The sequence below is a fragment of the Physcomitrium patens genome, chromosome 21, assembly GCF_059467195.1.
Source record: "Physcomitrium patens ecotype Gransden chromosome 21, ASM5946719v1, whole genome shotgun sequence".
Taxonomy (NCBI): Eukaryota; Viridiplantae; Streptophyta; class Bryopsida; order Funariales; family Funariaceae; genus Physcomitrium; species Physcomitrium patens.
The window spans coordinates 11455886-11471413 of record NC_143430.1 but is presented as its reverse complement, the minus strand read 5'-3'; the positions used below and the strand labels follow the sequence as shown (position 1 = coordinate 11471413).

Sequence of the window (15528 nt, the reverse complement as noted above, 5' to 3'; positions counted from 1 at the left end):
CTTTTTTGGTATAGTTTTTTTAATAGAAGCAAAGGTAAACATTTCAAGTTTTTATATTTCTTTAAACTCTTTCAAATATCTTTTTAATATTGATTACTAATCATGTAAAATGCATCTAGCTTAAGATATCTACTAGAGTAGTAAATTATCAAAATCATAATTATTATATGATCTTAAAATATAATTCTAAGATCTAAAATTTTAGCTATAAATGTTATATTCAAGTAAGTTAGATCTCTTGGTTTGTTTTATAAAGTAAATCAATCAAAAGATTAGTATAAAAATATTATATTTTCAAATTGTAATGATATAAATATGTACAATTTATAGTATAAGAATTTTATGTTTTTTTAATATGGCTAACAAATGTTTAAAAGATTTATTATCAAAAATAAGATGGTTAAAAGTCTTTAGACCTTTAAATAATTATGTTATAATTTCTAGCTATTGTGGGTTGCAAATATTGACAATGAAAATATTTGGATTTTTGCAAACTTAAATTATATTAATTCTATCTCAGTAATATTGGTGCATATATCAACTAATTTTTGTAAAAAAGAAGAAAAAGGAAATGTCTTGTCAATGTTGCCAAGAGACTCATATACATTGTATTCTTTAACATACTTATAAATAGAACAAAGAATAACATTTGAGGTTGTCATCTAAATGAAGAGATTGTTATTCTTTGTTCAACTATTGAATGCCTCAAACATCTTTCTTGGTCTAATCTTTGTCAAACAATGAGATTGTACTTTGGTATATTTTTATGAAACTCTCAAAAATAACTGAAAATAATTAAATATAAATATATGAATATAATTATATTTATTATTATATAGTATCATTGAGTATAATTGTATCAACTTAATTTTGCTAAAAACTAGACCATTGTGAACATGAAGATAGTGTTTTGTATTATATATTGGTTCAAAACTTTTATACATTTTAGAACATTATTTACAAGAACAACTATACCAAAAATGGTGGTAAACCATGTGATGATTTTTTGGAGGAGGTCAAAATTGCAACAATTAATGCAAAAATCAGTCACTGTAGTGCATCATTTAATGATCATTTTAACTCTTAAAACATAAAATTATTAAAATATCATTCAAATTATCAATTAACAATTTCACACACCCACATTGAAATGATCCAATGAGTCATCTTTTCACTTATTGACTGTTTATAGCATCGTAATAAGATTTCTAGCCATTAGTGTACCTACTCATTAAATCAAGCCAATTAAAATTACCATAAAATTAAAATTCAGGAAGTAACACTCTTTGTGACAGGATTATGTTTAGAAGTTTACCCTCTGACCTCAAGAATATTATTAAGTCGTGAATACCCATACTGACGTGGTGTTAACAAAGACGCATACAACTAAGAAGTTGCAATTGTAGAGTTCCACTCTCGACATTCCACATGAAAACTTTTTAGGTTAGAGTAAGCGTGTCATACAGAAAATTCTTTGCAAGCCCTCGAAGATCCTGGCGCACAAAATATTAGGAGAATGTTAGTCAGGATGCTCCCAGACTTGATTTGACAACTTAAATGTGTTAGGTGTTTGCACCTCAAAGGTGATGACATCAGTATCATTATCCTTTTATACAAGAAATACAATAATTCAAATTACCGCAACTAATAAAATACTTCTTTTTTTATGCTGCTGAGATACAACCACAGTATGTAGCCATTACCAGTCATACTGGAATTAAGTTCACAAGCACATTTCACACCAGTTATCACATGAGAGATTCGTTGTAACCACACGTTAAAGCTGCTTACTTACATGCACACTAGGTAAACATAGAAAAAATTATATTTCTTGTGACGAGATAAACCCAACCAGTCCGAACTATGTCGGCTAATCTACGCCTCTATGTATCTCTATGCAATGAAGCCTCAATGTAAATGCAAATACTGCACCTACGTGAAAGCTCCCACAATGATTACCTTCTCTTGCAGCAGTGCAAGGTCAAAAATTATATTACTACAGGGTTCCAGGCAGTAACAACTGCTCGGAACTTATTCCCTGGTCAGGGAGCTCTGAAATTGATCCAACCTGTCACACTGCAAGAGCACTAGGGCAGCTTGATAATGTTTTTTGGACAATATGGACAAAAAGTTAAGACCGCTTTAGTGCAGGACAAGCAAATAGGATCACGTTGACCTAAAAATTATAACATACCCTTGAAGACCGGATTGAGACGGCATATACTGGAGCCATATTCTTCGTATTCAGCTTTGGTATGGCAAGCCTGTAGATGAAAGGTCCAGGAAAGCATGCTAAGCCAAATTAGATCTCGATGCATACGAAAAACCACTTGCAATCTAGAGCTCATCGGACATGCTGCTGACATGAAAGTTACTTGCAAAAATTAAATATTAAGAAAGAAGAGAAGCAGATAAAGATGGGTGATAGATATACATTATAAAAATCTGGCGTGGAAGCCAAGAGCGAGCCTCCAAACCAGACAGCGAATCGTTGCATGGGATGTCCCACCACATTTACTTCAACTGCCTGAGACTGTAGACAAATAGCCATGTCTTCACAAACAAGTTGCTGAACAACTTTCAAACCAGCATATCATACCTAAAGCTTAAAAGAAGAGGCAGCTAGGCAGAACTGAGAAAGCAGACAAAGCATGCAAATGCACCAGGGACAACCAAGGAAGCTCAGGCCCTATGTTCGCCAATATATTGGTGCATTCTCCACCTCGGCATGAAACATGATCTGAGTCGTCATGGAAGAGGCTGTAATCATACAAAGGAACTGCTATTAAATAGAATAGGCTTACTTTGTGGTCACCTCCAGATTTCTTTTCTGAAGCTGAAGTCCGCGCATCTACACGTTTCTTGATATCTCGTTGCAATCTTCTTTGAAAATCCTTGAACATTGTAGACCCCCCGGAAAGGACAATATTCTGTTGGAATGAAACAAGGAGTATGTCAATATTCAATTCAGTTCAAAAGACTAATTCTACAAAACAATCCTCTAAATATAACATGGCATATCAAAGGCGGATTATATGGTCAAACCAGACAACCTCAGACAATGAGATGCAGGTGGACATAACACATCGTAAACAATAGACCGCAGTAGGTAATAGGAGCTGCATACAGTGATGACAGAACAAATGAAACTAACCTTGTATAGGGCTCGACGAACATCAATAGGAGCCGATTGTATGCAGTTATCAACCACCTCTGGCAAAGGTGTTGTGAAATCACTGCTATAAATCTCTGGTGAGAAGAATACCTGTCGAACTCAAAAATCAAACGTGTCAGTTTCAAAATAAAATAAACTGTATCAGGATAAAAATATTTCTCAGCATGTGATCAACCCTAAGTAAGTAAAGAAATTGTCTAATATCAATTGAAGGGTGAAAGTTCAATCTCTCCCTCTCTTTCGCTCTCTTTGCGAGACGGGTCCAGACGCTGACCTCGGGCGCCAAAAATCTCTCATATCCAATATCACAAGAAAAGGGCGCTCCAGTTTTCGAATTGTTTCCTTTCCACTGCTTAACGTATTTGGCAGGTTCCTTATCATGCTTACCAAACTCCTGCAACACATGCAGTTCTACCAAGTGAGCAGCCGAGCAGCCATTGCAACAATATGTTCCAGATAATCAATGAGATCCCAGTATTCCTATGACTATAGCTTCATATGATGAGATAAAAATGGATATTACCTTCGCAATATCAGCACATGTGTAGCAATACATTTCTTTCACCCTCCTGGCAATATCCAAGGAATCCTCGGGGGGCACAGGTTCGCCTCGTTCCTAGAATAAACATGTAGCACTTGTAAGTCACCTACTCCAAAAAATTCCTACTTTTCAAATATCTTTTATAGGCTATTCAATCGATTCAAACCGCCACAGAAACAATCTGGAGTGACAAGCTATTACGTGGATCAGCTACAATTATCGACCAATTCTGCCCGATGCATCATATCAGAAATGATTCTATCACATTATGAAGCTGAGTTATGTTGTCATTGAGGTGCTAGGAGAGGTAAGGTTTTGGCTGCTACTCGCATTAGCTGTTGAACGAAATTAGAGAGATCCCGGCCTGCGACAGGAATTGACTTGATGCTGCTACCAATGATGTAACCATCCGCCACTGGAACAACATGAGTCATTCCATCCCCGGCATCCACCACCAAGCCCGTCATTTCCAGCTGCATTCAGTTCCCAACACATTAAAGCCACCAAGATCCCTACACTCAACCAGACTCGCACTTTCTTTTCACTACCAGTCGAAGCCAACAGTGTAAATCCATACAGATCGTAGGTACATGGACCTCAGAAACAACCAGGGCTACTTCAATACACTTATCAATTCACGAATCAAAAGACTCCATTATCAATGATTCACGGGAGCACCAGAAAGAACCCAAAATAGCCAAACTCTACCTTGGAGGTCGTGTAGCCAGCTGCTAGAGCTAACACTGCTTGAGTTGCGATATACAATCCTGGCACGTTGAAAGTCTCGAACATGATTTCTCCCATGTATTCACGATTCTCTGGTGCTGTCAAGGGGCTCTCAGTGAGTAACATATAATGATCTTCTGGATCGCATCGCAGATAGTTGAAGAGGCATTGCTGCCAAAATCTCTCCATCGTATCCCAATTTTCAATCTGCAAAAAGTAACGAAGGCTGTCGGACATTAAAACACCCTTCAGTAGTGCGAAAATATTACGACCACAACCACTTAAACTTCACGTGAAAGAAGTACCCCAGAATGCGGAGGTTGATACGTGTACCTGGCCTTGTCGAATGGGATAACTAAGAGTGTACGCACTTGAGTGTTGCTTCGCAAGTGCCTCTTCGCCAATGTAGAAATCGAGATCAGCCATTACTCCTGCATTGTGATATGCAGCTGTGCCTGCCTTTGGAGCCGACTGGCCCAAAAAGGACTCATTGAGTGCCACTACTGTAGGAATAATAAAACAGGGCTCCACATTCCCTGCGAATCCCATCTTCGTATACCTACATATTCATGTCGTGAGATTCTATGTAGGCTCAATATGCCGTCAAATTGAGCTACAAATACCATGTCTCACGATCTTTAAAGACGATCTTTAAAGACGATCGTCACTGAGTGAACCGTTTAGAATACATCAGAGCGCTACGTAACCTCTAGGTACTTGCATATGATCAACCCCAACCAAGGTTCACGAGGCGTAGCAACGCTCTGAATTCTTAACCCAGCACGACGGGATTCACCAACCCCCCACGCAACGTTCAGCAAAAGTCACAATCCACCGCAATTGATGCTACTCATAACCCTAATTCTCATCGAACCAATCGGACTACACAGGTCCAACAAACGTCTCACGACGGCATCACAACCACGCTTCTAACCCTCTCTCAGCCAGCCTCATTCCAACAATCCACATGCCCACTCTCAGACCGAAAAACCCACAACCAACGATGCAACCAACACAGCACAAGCAATCTCCCAGCGTCACGCCTCGAAACCTCAAAAGGATTCACCGATCGACAATGAGAAGGAATGCATAGAAAGCAATACAAAACACAGCAAAACAAAAGCTGGGTAATGCAAAACAAACATACCCGGTGCCATTGTCGATGACAACAGCAGGACGTTGAGTAGCATCCATCTCGCTGCGACAGGGGAATCAGGGATCCAGCAGCAAAGCTCGATTGTTCACGATCCGAAGCCTTCTCATCGAGGTCGAGGACGAGCAAGGGTTCGTAGACACCTACGGAGCCTTCATCGAGTCCCATTTTCATGCCGGCCAATGGGACGCCTCCCTGCTCGTCCGACGTGTCGTCTGACACGTCGGACTCAGAACGTGTTACGTGTCCGACGTGAGGTGGTGCTGAGTTGGACTTGAAATCCAGCTCATCGTCTCTCTCGCTCCATCTCTCGTTTGTAAATTCTAAGATTATCAGAAAACAGTTCTCAAGTGTTTGGGTTGCTATTTTTTATTCCTTTTTGTGTAATTTTTTAATGAAGGTGTTGCAAAAATCGCATATATATTTGTATTTATGGAAAAAAAATGTAATCTAAGATTTTGATTGTTATTTCGAGCACTGGATACATTTTGTATAAAATATAAACTTACAATGTTCGATTATATATATTTTTATAATGTAATATAATCCTTATTCACTATTGCATATTCTGCATAACGGATTAAATAACAAAACTCGTTTTCAGTAATGAAAAAAAGGAAAATTTAGTTCACCTTTTTTTCAAAATGTTATTGTGATATAAAAAAACACATTTCTATAATTATTTTACTTGTTCTTTTCTTAAATGTAGGTTTGCTATCTTGATTAGTGATGTTTAAAAGAAAACAAAGAAAAAAGAAAAAACTTAATTGCCTCAAAGACAGCTAAATAATGATTATTGATAATGCAAAAAGATTGAAAGTGTGGACGAAAATGTATTACTGCTATGTTTGTAAAATTCATGTTTTTCCAAGTTTTTATTATTGTTAGTTTTAAATGTAATTTTTTTCACAACAACCTTTTTTTGGTGATTTTATCAATATAAGGGTGTATTATATTCTATTTTGTCACAATTCACAAATGAAATTGAAATATTATATTTTTCATTTTGTTTAACTTTACTAAAAAAAACTACCCAATTCTTAAGAACTATATAAACACACATGTGTATAAACCACAACTTCACTCTTAAAGCATGAGCAACTGAACTCATTAAAAGAAAATTCAGCACTAAGGTAATGTTAATTTATATATTTTAAAACCCTAATTTCAACATTTTCGAACCTTTCAACAGGGACACAGTTTGGTATAATTTTAGTATTTTCGATGTATTGAATGCACTAAAATACAAATATAATTACACCTAAAAATAAATACAATTTGTGCAAATCAATACTTCAACTTCATGATTTGATTAAGTATTATGCATGAAATTTTTGATTTAGAATTTGATTTATACATTTGATTTACACAAAAAAAAAAAAAAAAAAAAAAAAAAGTTTGATTTAGAATTTGACTAAGCATTATGCATCCTTTGCTAAAAAAATATTTAAATTGATAAATGCTAATTATATTTGTAATCTCATAGATAAACTTCCAATAAACTCAAGTTCTTCAATAGCAATAGTAAAGACCACAATATTTATAAATATTTTTAAATACTACAGACCAGGAGTGCATTATTTTAATTGAAATGTAGTACACATACTACAGTAGCAACTCTTAGAGAAACAATTGCATAATTCATATTGTAGCCTACTAATCTGGCTATACATTAATTAGTGTGGACCACTCTATTTAGAAATCCATAATATTTTATAAATTACACTAATTACTATAGTCTGTGTAGTCGTATGTTTAATCTTGTTTCAAATACAACATCTTGTTTTTCTTGTATTTCTTAATCTCTTGGTTTTTTGTGTTTATGTCCTTGACATATTGCTGTCTTTTTTTAGCTTTAAATTTATATTATAATTGTAGTTCTGCAATATATATATATATATATATATATATATACAATGCTAGTTTTGAAAAGAATCACATCAACTAGTTTTAAGATTATTTTATTTTATATTTTAAAATGTATAAAATTGAAATTGTAATCATATTTTGTTTACTTATATTTACACACATTACTAGATGTCATAAAGATAGAAAGTGTCTTATATGATTGCATTTTTCCTCTGTGAACAACAATGACAGCAATGTTAGAATCAATGTTGATAGTACCAAAGGTGTCTTCTTAAATTATAAACTATTGTCTAACATAAAATTGTATTGCATACAGACATACACATCTTATTTTAGTTAAACCAGATTGTATACAAAGTTTCTTGCTAAAATTCATTTCATTTTTGTATAAAAAATAAAATAAAATAAAACAAAATAAAAAATAAAAAATGTTATAAAATACAACCATTAATATTTTGTAAGTTTTAAACGTTTTTTTTTTTTTTTTTTTTTTTTTTTTTCTCAAATTTCATAAATAAAAATATAAGAATATCATTACAATCAAAGATTTTGGCTTTATATCTATATATATATATATATATATATATATACTTTTATGATCATATTTCTTTACAATGAATATTATTCTTTTAATGTTTAAAATTTTATAAAATATTTAAATTTAAAATTTAAAAATTGAATCAAGCTAATTTTATGCTTAAAAAAACATGAAGTGTGTTTTTAAAATATTATCTTGAACATCATAGAGAATTGCAACCAGGTGTAAAAAAACAATGTAAAACAAAAAAAATTCAAATTTATACATGGAGTACTTGAATATTGAATTATCAAATCTTAGTGGACAAAGAAATAATCATATGTTGAATTTGACAATTCATATATTTTAGGAGAACATAATTCCTATACAAATTTCAAAACCATGACATAATAAAACATGCTAATAGTGTTATCCATGTTCCACATAGACAGATTGTGTTGGAAGCACCTTTGAAATCTTATTGACTTAATACTTGTAAAATCAATGTCTTGTAAGATGTTGGCATCTAAATTTTTTAGAACAATAATAACAATAATCATATTGATGATTCAAATTGTAACAAACAACAAAGCTATTATTCAAATGATGTGCATGATAGGCAATACAAATAGATATAGTTCAAGCTTGGTGTAAAATATTCATAACCACATGCACCTTTAAATAGAACATTAAACTATTTTATAAGATATGACATACTAAATAGTAATTCAATTCTACATGGTATAAACTTAAACCTAAAAAACAAAAAAAAATGTTACATGGTCAAAAAAAACCATTAAGGAACAAACCAAAAAAACATTAAATATTTTTTTCCAAAGGCTAGAAGACATAATTAACATATCTTTTATATAAAACAACTTGAGGGGAATAAACCAACAAGATAAACTAGAGGAAACAAAACCCATTTTTAATTGGTTGCATATTTCATTGTTTTTATAAAAAATGAAGCAAAAGTGAAGTAATAACTTAACTTTTGAACAATCAGATCTAAATTTGCATGTCTTGGTATAGATTGCAAAGAGTAGCACTCCAAGATCACTAGGTGTAGAGGTTGGAAGCATCACAATGTGGAACAACATCAAACATAGTGGAATGACATGCAACATAGAGTTTCATGTCATATGAAGCTTCAAACAAAAGATTAATTTACAACATAATATTTTCAATGTTTTTTTGTGGCCATTGGCATAAGTCTCTACTAGAATGTAAATAAACCAATACAATTTTTTCTACACAATAGCAAATTTCACCACCATGGCAAATCTTATTGATATAAATAAAACCCATTCCGTTCAAACACGGAGATTATAAAGATCAAAATCGTACATGAACACTTCTACTAAAATACGTACTCACGTACAAAATCGAAAAAGCAGTCCCAAGTCCGATGTCACAATCAGGACCGGGTACATGGGAATTGAGACGTGGGAACATGAGAGGGGACGTGAGACGTGGGACTTGGGTTGATGTACCCAAGTCCTGGGAAGACCAAGTCCAAAGGGGCCCCGAGTCTCCTGCAGTCCCCGCCAGTTGAGAGGGGTTGAAGATTAGGGCACGTCGAACACCGCGGCACAAAGTCCTCGATCACCGAGTGCCGCTAATGCGCCCCATCCGAAGGCACAATCCCGCGGCGCGATGCCACAATTAGGAAGAAAGAATTGGGTTCGAAGGTGAAATCGCAAAAGTAAAGGGTACACAGAACGTGGGGAGAACAGAGGACTCGCAGCGTAACGTGGTGGGAAAAGGCCTTGACTCCAAGCCTTTCACTAAACTTGCCGCTGATCACCGCTAATCTGACCCCCGCGTGCCGCTCTCAGCCGTTTCCGAAGCCTGGGCGTAAGTGAACGATTGGATTTCACTGTACTTAATTTGAGAAGCACCCCACTGATCTGGTTCAGTGCGTGGAACTGATCGCATCGCCAAGTAGACAGAAAATCGTCCCCCGATTGCACGCCGATGGAGAGGCGCCGTTTCCCCGGTGGGGAAGATCTGGATCATGCACTTCAACGCTTTTCTTAGATTGGGTTCAGTCGCATCATCAGGTGGGGGTTGTCTATCGAAACCAGAGTAACCAACCGGTGTCAGCAAACGAGCCGAAGTTAGATCTATTGCAAGCGAGGGAATGAAAGAGGCTTTATTGGCTTTGAGGAATTCGGGTACTGCAGGAGAGATGTGCTAGAACGAGTTGTGAAAGATGCAGGACTCGCGCCGATTATGGCGCAGTTTTTAGCGGTATGAGTGATGTAATCTCTCTGTGGAAGGTTCGTATAGAGATCTGTGGCTAGTGTTGCGATCGGGTGGGTAGAGTTTTGAAGCCGAATGGGGTGCTAATCCGTGATCTTACAGGGGCATGGGTACTGAGCGTTGGAGTTGGTTCTGAGGAGCTGTGTCAAAAATGTGGAGGTTTTTGGTCGGCTTTGTGGTGCTGGATGGAGCCTGTTGCAGCAGATTGGCAGCACGAGTCTAGGTTGCCTTGAAACTGGCGAAGTTTCGGGTGGTGTTGAATAATGTTCAACCAAGTTAGTGCCAAGCCTTGATGCACGCAACAAATTCCGAAAATTGGTCGTTAGTTACAGTTTTTGGATTTGATTGCATTGGTAGTGCCCTTGCCCAGGAACGTTGAACATGTTGTGGTGATTCACGGTAAATTGTGAATTGGACACAATGCAGGGGTTTTGCTTACCGGGACCGCGGAATAGAATCTAAGCTGCATAGATGGATTCTCAGAATGTCCTCGCGGACCAAGTGAAGGGAAATAGGAATCAACTGCAAGGCAGTGGGGAGATTATCTTAACAGCTTCGTCCGAGGTTAGAATTCTCCTGCATTGCTGTGCTCGTAACCTGAATCTCAAATTTGAAGCAGCTAGGTAGGCTTAACTACTCCCATGTTGTGCGGAGGCGACATACTAATAGAGCGGACCTCTTGTTTACCTAACAAATTTTAATAAATTGTGTGGCTCGCGATTACAGTAGAGCTCCCTCATATTTGGAGGGCTGTGAATTCTTGCTTAGATTAGGGTTTTCACATACTTAATCGGAAAAGCCCTAACTTGAGGTTTGGCTGAATTCGCATTTAGGGGATGCGCTTTCCTCCTCAGATTGTAATGATGTGGTGCTTCACATGGTCTTGTTCTGTAGAGATGTGTTTCTACAATTCATGACTGGGAGCATGCTTATGCAGATCGCAGTCAGTTCAGTCACTTCACCAAGTGTCCCAGCTCCAAGTTGCCCTGAGGTCGTCAATAAGCCCACTGCATGTTCAAGCCATCTCCCGCCTCTCTCTGCTACTAAATCTGGAAAGAATTCGACTGCCCACGGGCAAGTGCCTCGCCCGCATTTACGATCAAGAGTTTCTCTCGAGAAGAACAAGTTCAACATCATTTTGACAGGGACACCAGTTTTGCAGCCTACATCTGAAATTCCTCCGACACCTTACTCGGACAAGAGGGCGTCATCACTGCCCGTGCCGCGCGCAAACGCACATTCTTCTGGTAGCAACTCAGAATCCGTCAAAGGACACAGCCATGAATTAGCAATCAACGTGGTGAGTTCTTAGCTTCGACCCTCTGCTTATCCCAGATCCGATTCTAATTTTCGAACCATCACAATTTTTAATGCTGTATTGTCCGATGCCCTTGGTACTAGTTCGTGCTTTGAACTGCACCATCTGAATCTGGTATCCGCTATTGCAACTCGTGTTACAGCTAGGGCACGAGAAAGTAAATCCTATCATACGGTCATTCTCCACACCCGTGATCGGAGATAAGGTCGACAGTGCTTGCAGAGATGGCAAAGGTTATATGCTGGTTAGATCCGCCAGCCCACAACCATCGTCAGTGCAGCAATCTAGGGAAAACGAATCGGGTGATGCCGTTCACCCTCACGTATCATCAGAGTTTGATGTTGAAAAAGGTGAAGACATTTTTTTTCAAAAACATTTGTTTATTTATTTGTTTGTTTGTCTAAACGTAATCTAGCTTTTCATAGTCTGCTCCAACGTTGAGCTCTAGTGTAGGTTGAAGGTATTCTGATTGAATGGATGTGTTGTAAACTACAGGCAAAGGATCCATCAAGGATGAATTAGAAGAAGCAATTCCTGTGGAAGAAGCAGTGTGCAGAATCTGTATGGATTCTCTTACAGAGGATTGTGGGGAGACTTTAAAAATGGAATGTCGCTGTCTGGGTGAGATGGCTCTGGCGCACAAGGAATGTGCGTTCAAGTGGTTTGGTATCAAGGGAGATCGAGTATGTGACGTGTGTGGCACTGTTGTGCAAAATATTCCAGTGACAATGGTCCGAGTCCCTGCCAACGAGCAAACGGTCAACCAATCAAGATCCGTGGACACACACACTGTGAACAGGTGTCCTACCACCTCTTGTTGTTCCTTCTTAATGATGATACAAGCTTTTTCATTGTACAGTCCTTGAATTACAAGTGTTGTTTGATCTTGTTCAGGTCGTTCAAGGAATCGTGCAGTTCGTTAAGACATTATGTTTCATGAACTATCTTCAAGAATTTGTTGTAGTATTCAATGCAATCAGCAACAGGAACAAATATTACATACGTACAGCAAGTTTCTGACCGCATTATTGCGATTGAGTGTATTATCTTACCCTTAAAGTGACTACCTAACTAAATCGATTTTGGTGAAATCTTATGCAGAACTTCTATTTGGCAGGATATTCCTGTTTTAGCTATAATCAACATGATGGCGTATTTCTGCTTCATTGAGCAATTGTTGGTAATTATTTTCACATTTTTCTGGTATTTACTTTGATATTATGCTGGTGCATTTTCGTATACTTGATGAGAGGATTATCTGAATGTGAGCAAGTATTACTCTGATATCGACTAAAAATCTATTCCTGCTCATTGCTTAGTGGTTCCGTATCAGAGGGTTACTTGTGAAAACCTAAGATATGTCCGGAAGAGGTTGTGCCTGGGCTGCACTTACCAAAGATGCGATAATTGTATGCCCTACCATAGGTAGGTGCTGTACGTTCTTTCGTTTAACTTCCTCATGGTTTCCCTTGCAGGTCAGTAAATTGGGTACTAAGGCCCTGGCCATATCTATTCCCTTTTCTATCATCATCGGCCTTCTTGCTTCGGTTACAACTATTGCTCTCGGTGAGCTTCATTGTTGTTGTTAGTATTAGTATTGAAGTTTCCTTTTTTTTTTTTCTTTTTTTTTTTTGCCACGCTCGCATTCCTCATTGACAAGTGTGTAGTCAATTTCTTTATTTCAGAAGAATTTCGAAGCTGGTGCCGGATTTGATGAGGCTGGTTGATATAAAACATACTAGGCTGGTCAATTGGTTTTTACAGCTGGTTATGTATTCGTAGTTAAAACACCACTATACTATCGTTAATTTCGAGACAATCACTGTTTCGAGGCTTTCCGACTACAGAATACAAACTGGTCAATCTGGATGTGATCCTTTCATTACGTATTAATCGTAAGGTGGTCATGGTGGTCTGCAGTTACTAAACGATACGTTTGGATGTACGCCACTATTCAATTTGCCCTCGTCTGTATATTTGGATACGTGTTCTTCTTTAAGGTGGGCTGTGTACGTCTTAAAACTCATTTCTGCTTCGTCTCAAATATGCATCTCATTATTGAAATGCAATTTTCTGTAGGCCATATGCATGATCGAACTTATTACTTTGCACTTCGAGTAAAGGTCTCGTTTTCAAAAAAGTATGCATCATAACCCTTATTCTTGCAACAATCTGCTCATTTCTCTGTCGCGCTCAACCCTGGAGTGCAGACTAAGCTGGAAACCGTGTTAGCCGTTCTCCTTGCAGCCTTTTCGGGCTTTGGCGTAGCCATGACCAGCAATGCTCTCATTTTAGAATATGTTCACTGGAAGACTTACACATCCAGAAGAACCCAACAGGCCGCAAGCGTTGTGGACGTGGAAGTTTCATTTCGACAAGAAAATATAAGTGGTGAACTCGCACCCGCTAATTCACAGTGGTCCCGAGAGCTGAACACCTCGCAGGTCTCCAGTGTTTTAGACATCGGAAGTGATTCCGCAACTGCAAGGAGTCCCAGCTCCAGGAGTCAGGCTCCTTCAGAGACCCACTCTATGCACTGTTCGTGAGAGCAGTACAACCACAACATTCAGAGAGGTTTGAGTTTTACTTTTCTCGCCGTCAAATGATGTTGAAAATGGCTGTTCAGTTGATTGAAAGCCTTGATGGAGGCAGCTGCTTGACGCAGGAGCTTGACGCAGGAGCTTGATCTTAAGGTTTGATCCGCTCTTCTGGACCCATTGAGATCCCAGTTGTAGCTGCAAGTTCGATCCCATTTTTTTTGGTGCACTTCTCAGCCTTGAGTATTTTCTGGAGCTCCTCAACTTTGTATTGTAAGGCATAGAACATGGCTAGATATTTGGAGTGTGTCTCTCCACATGTAGACACCGTTATTCTAGCGTATGACATGATGCGACTTTTATTCACGTAGTTATTGGACTCAACATTGAACACTAAAACTAGTTACTGCTGCGATATATTGTGGAAGTGATAAGCATCATTATGTGCCTGCGAGGTACACATATTTGGGAAGAACTCGATGTTTTCTGGAAGCAGAATATGCTGCTCTGAATCTAACATGTGGACCCGAGTCGCTTCCTGTGAAAGTTTCACCGCCTTAAGGACTTTTGTGTGAGTACATTGTTTGGTGAATGAAGTTCCTAAATACTTTGTTGTCTAAGCTGTGTTGGGTAGTAGCTGAAAATATTGTGGTATGCTGGGTTTGTTAGGTGTTTATGTGGATCACATAAGGTGTTACAAAATTCTATCAGAATGGAACATGTTTATAGCATGGTTAGCCTGAACAAGTTGTGCTCAGCCGAGTGGATCTGTGAAATTTGCTCAGGGACTAGACGCACTGCTGCTGACTGAACTTGAGGCTGCTCCTTGTAAATCTATGAAAATTTGTGTTACACTTAAAATACAATTTGTGGTTTTCATCAATGCACATGTTCTGTATTTGTGTGTAAATTTTTTATGCGAACAATCAGTGATTCTTACTGTGAGGAATCGTGGTTAAAAAGTATATTCACTTCATTGTTCAGTTGCAAGCTTGGGCTTTTCCTTTGGGTTTTTTAATTAGGATAAGAATGTGTAAATAAAAAATACCTTGAAAGCTTTGTCGTTGTCAAAATCGAACAATCATTTGTTAGTCTAAGTCTTTACTTTCTTTTCTGAATTTTCTTCAGAAGCAGGAAAGAGACATCATTTGTAGACTTCTTGTACATAGGCATTGTTCATCAATGTTTTCTTTTTTACTTTTAGCTATAAAATTTATCTGTATAAATTTGGAATTATAATTCATATACAAGAAATAAAATGCTTAGTCTTTTTATTGTGAATTCATTTCTGAAATGAAGTTTATTCACGGTGATATGATAAGTTTAGAGATAAAAATTTTCCCTTTTATATATTTAATATATTGATGAAAAATATAATAGAATTATTGTTCTTATAAAAAAAAAATCACATCAACTAATAATTTTAC

The 15528-nt window shown here is 37.3% G+C and overlaps 2 protein-coding genes across 4 annotated transcripts; one reads left to right on the top strand and one right to left on the bottom strand.

Moving 5' to 3' along the window:
• Positions 1–1807: 1807 nt before the first annotated feature.
• Positions 1808–5673, bottom strand: LOC112273849 (actin-related protein 3). Of its 3 annotated transcripts, none has more exons than XR_002967224.3 (11): positions 5590–5673; positions 4776–5001; positions 4425–4649; positions 4043–4189; positions 3699–3791; positions 3450–3569; positions 3155–3265; positions 2816–2930; positions 2435–2533; positions 2195–2264; positions 1808–2076 (listed from the first exon to the last, which is right to left on the bottom strand). XR_002967224.3 is itself a non-coding variant. In XM_024502845.3 (11 exons), exons 1-11 carry the CDS (start codon positions 5634–5636, stop codon positions 2072–2074), a joined length of 1269 nt encoding a protein of 422 aa, XP_024358613.1. In that variant the 5' UTR covers positions 5637–5673; the 3' UTR covers positions 1808–2071. The 3 variants fall into 3 exon arrangements, 2 of the variants coding, with proteins under 2 accessions (XP_024358613.1, XP_024358612.1); XM_024502845.3 differs by having other exon boundaries at positions 2805–2930; XM_024502844.3 differs by having other exon boundaries at positions 1808–2264; positions 2805–2930.
• A 3946-nt stretch (positions 5674–9619) lies between these two features.
• LOC112273848 (uncharacterized) lies at positions 9620–14662 on the top strand. The gene is made up of 10 exons (XM_024502842.3): positions 9620–10044; positions 10349–10521; positions 10673–10810; positions 11184–11546; positions 11707–11914; positions 12060–12363; positions 12666–12744; positions 13040–13130; positions 13485–13564; positions 13775–14662. The coding sequence occupies exons 3-10, from the start codon at positions 10718–10720 to the stop codon at positions 14108–14110; spliced, it is 1554 nt and encodes a 517-aa protein (XP_024358610.1). The 5' UTR covers positions 9620–10044; positions 10349–10521; positions 10673–10717; the 3' UTR covers positions 14111–14662.
• The last annotated feature ends 866 nt before the right edge of the window (positions 14663–15528 follow it).

Coding starts and splice junctions, on each gene's coding strand:
- LOC112273849 (XM_024502844.3), bottom strand. CDS start 5,636: ATGGATGCTACTCAACGTCCTGCTGTTGTCATCGACAATGGCACCGG. Junction 5,002..5,589: donor GTCATCGACAATGGCACCGG/GTATGTTTGTTT, acceptor ATGAATATGTAG/GTATACGAAGATGGGATTCG. Junction 2,265..2,434: donor CCACGCCAGATTTTTATAAT/GTATATCTATCA, acceptor TTTCATCTACAG/GCTTGCCATACCAAAGCTGA.
- LOC112273848 (XM_024502842.3), top strand. CDS start 10,718: ATGGATTCTCAGAATGTCCTCGCGGACCAAGTGAAGGGAAATAGGAAT. Junction 11,915..12,059: donor AGAGTTTGATGTTGAAAAAG/GTGAAGACATTT, acceptor TGTAAACTACAG/GCAAAGGATCCATCAAGGAT. Junction 13,131..13,484: donor GGTTACAACTATTGCTCTCG/GTGAGCTTCATT, acceptor GGTGGTCTGCAG/TTACTAAACGATACGTTTGG.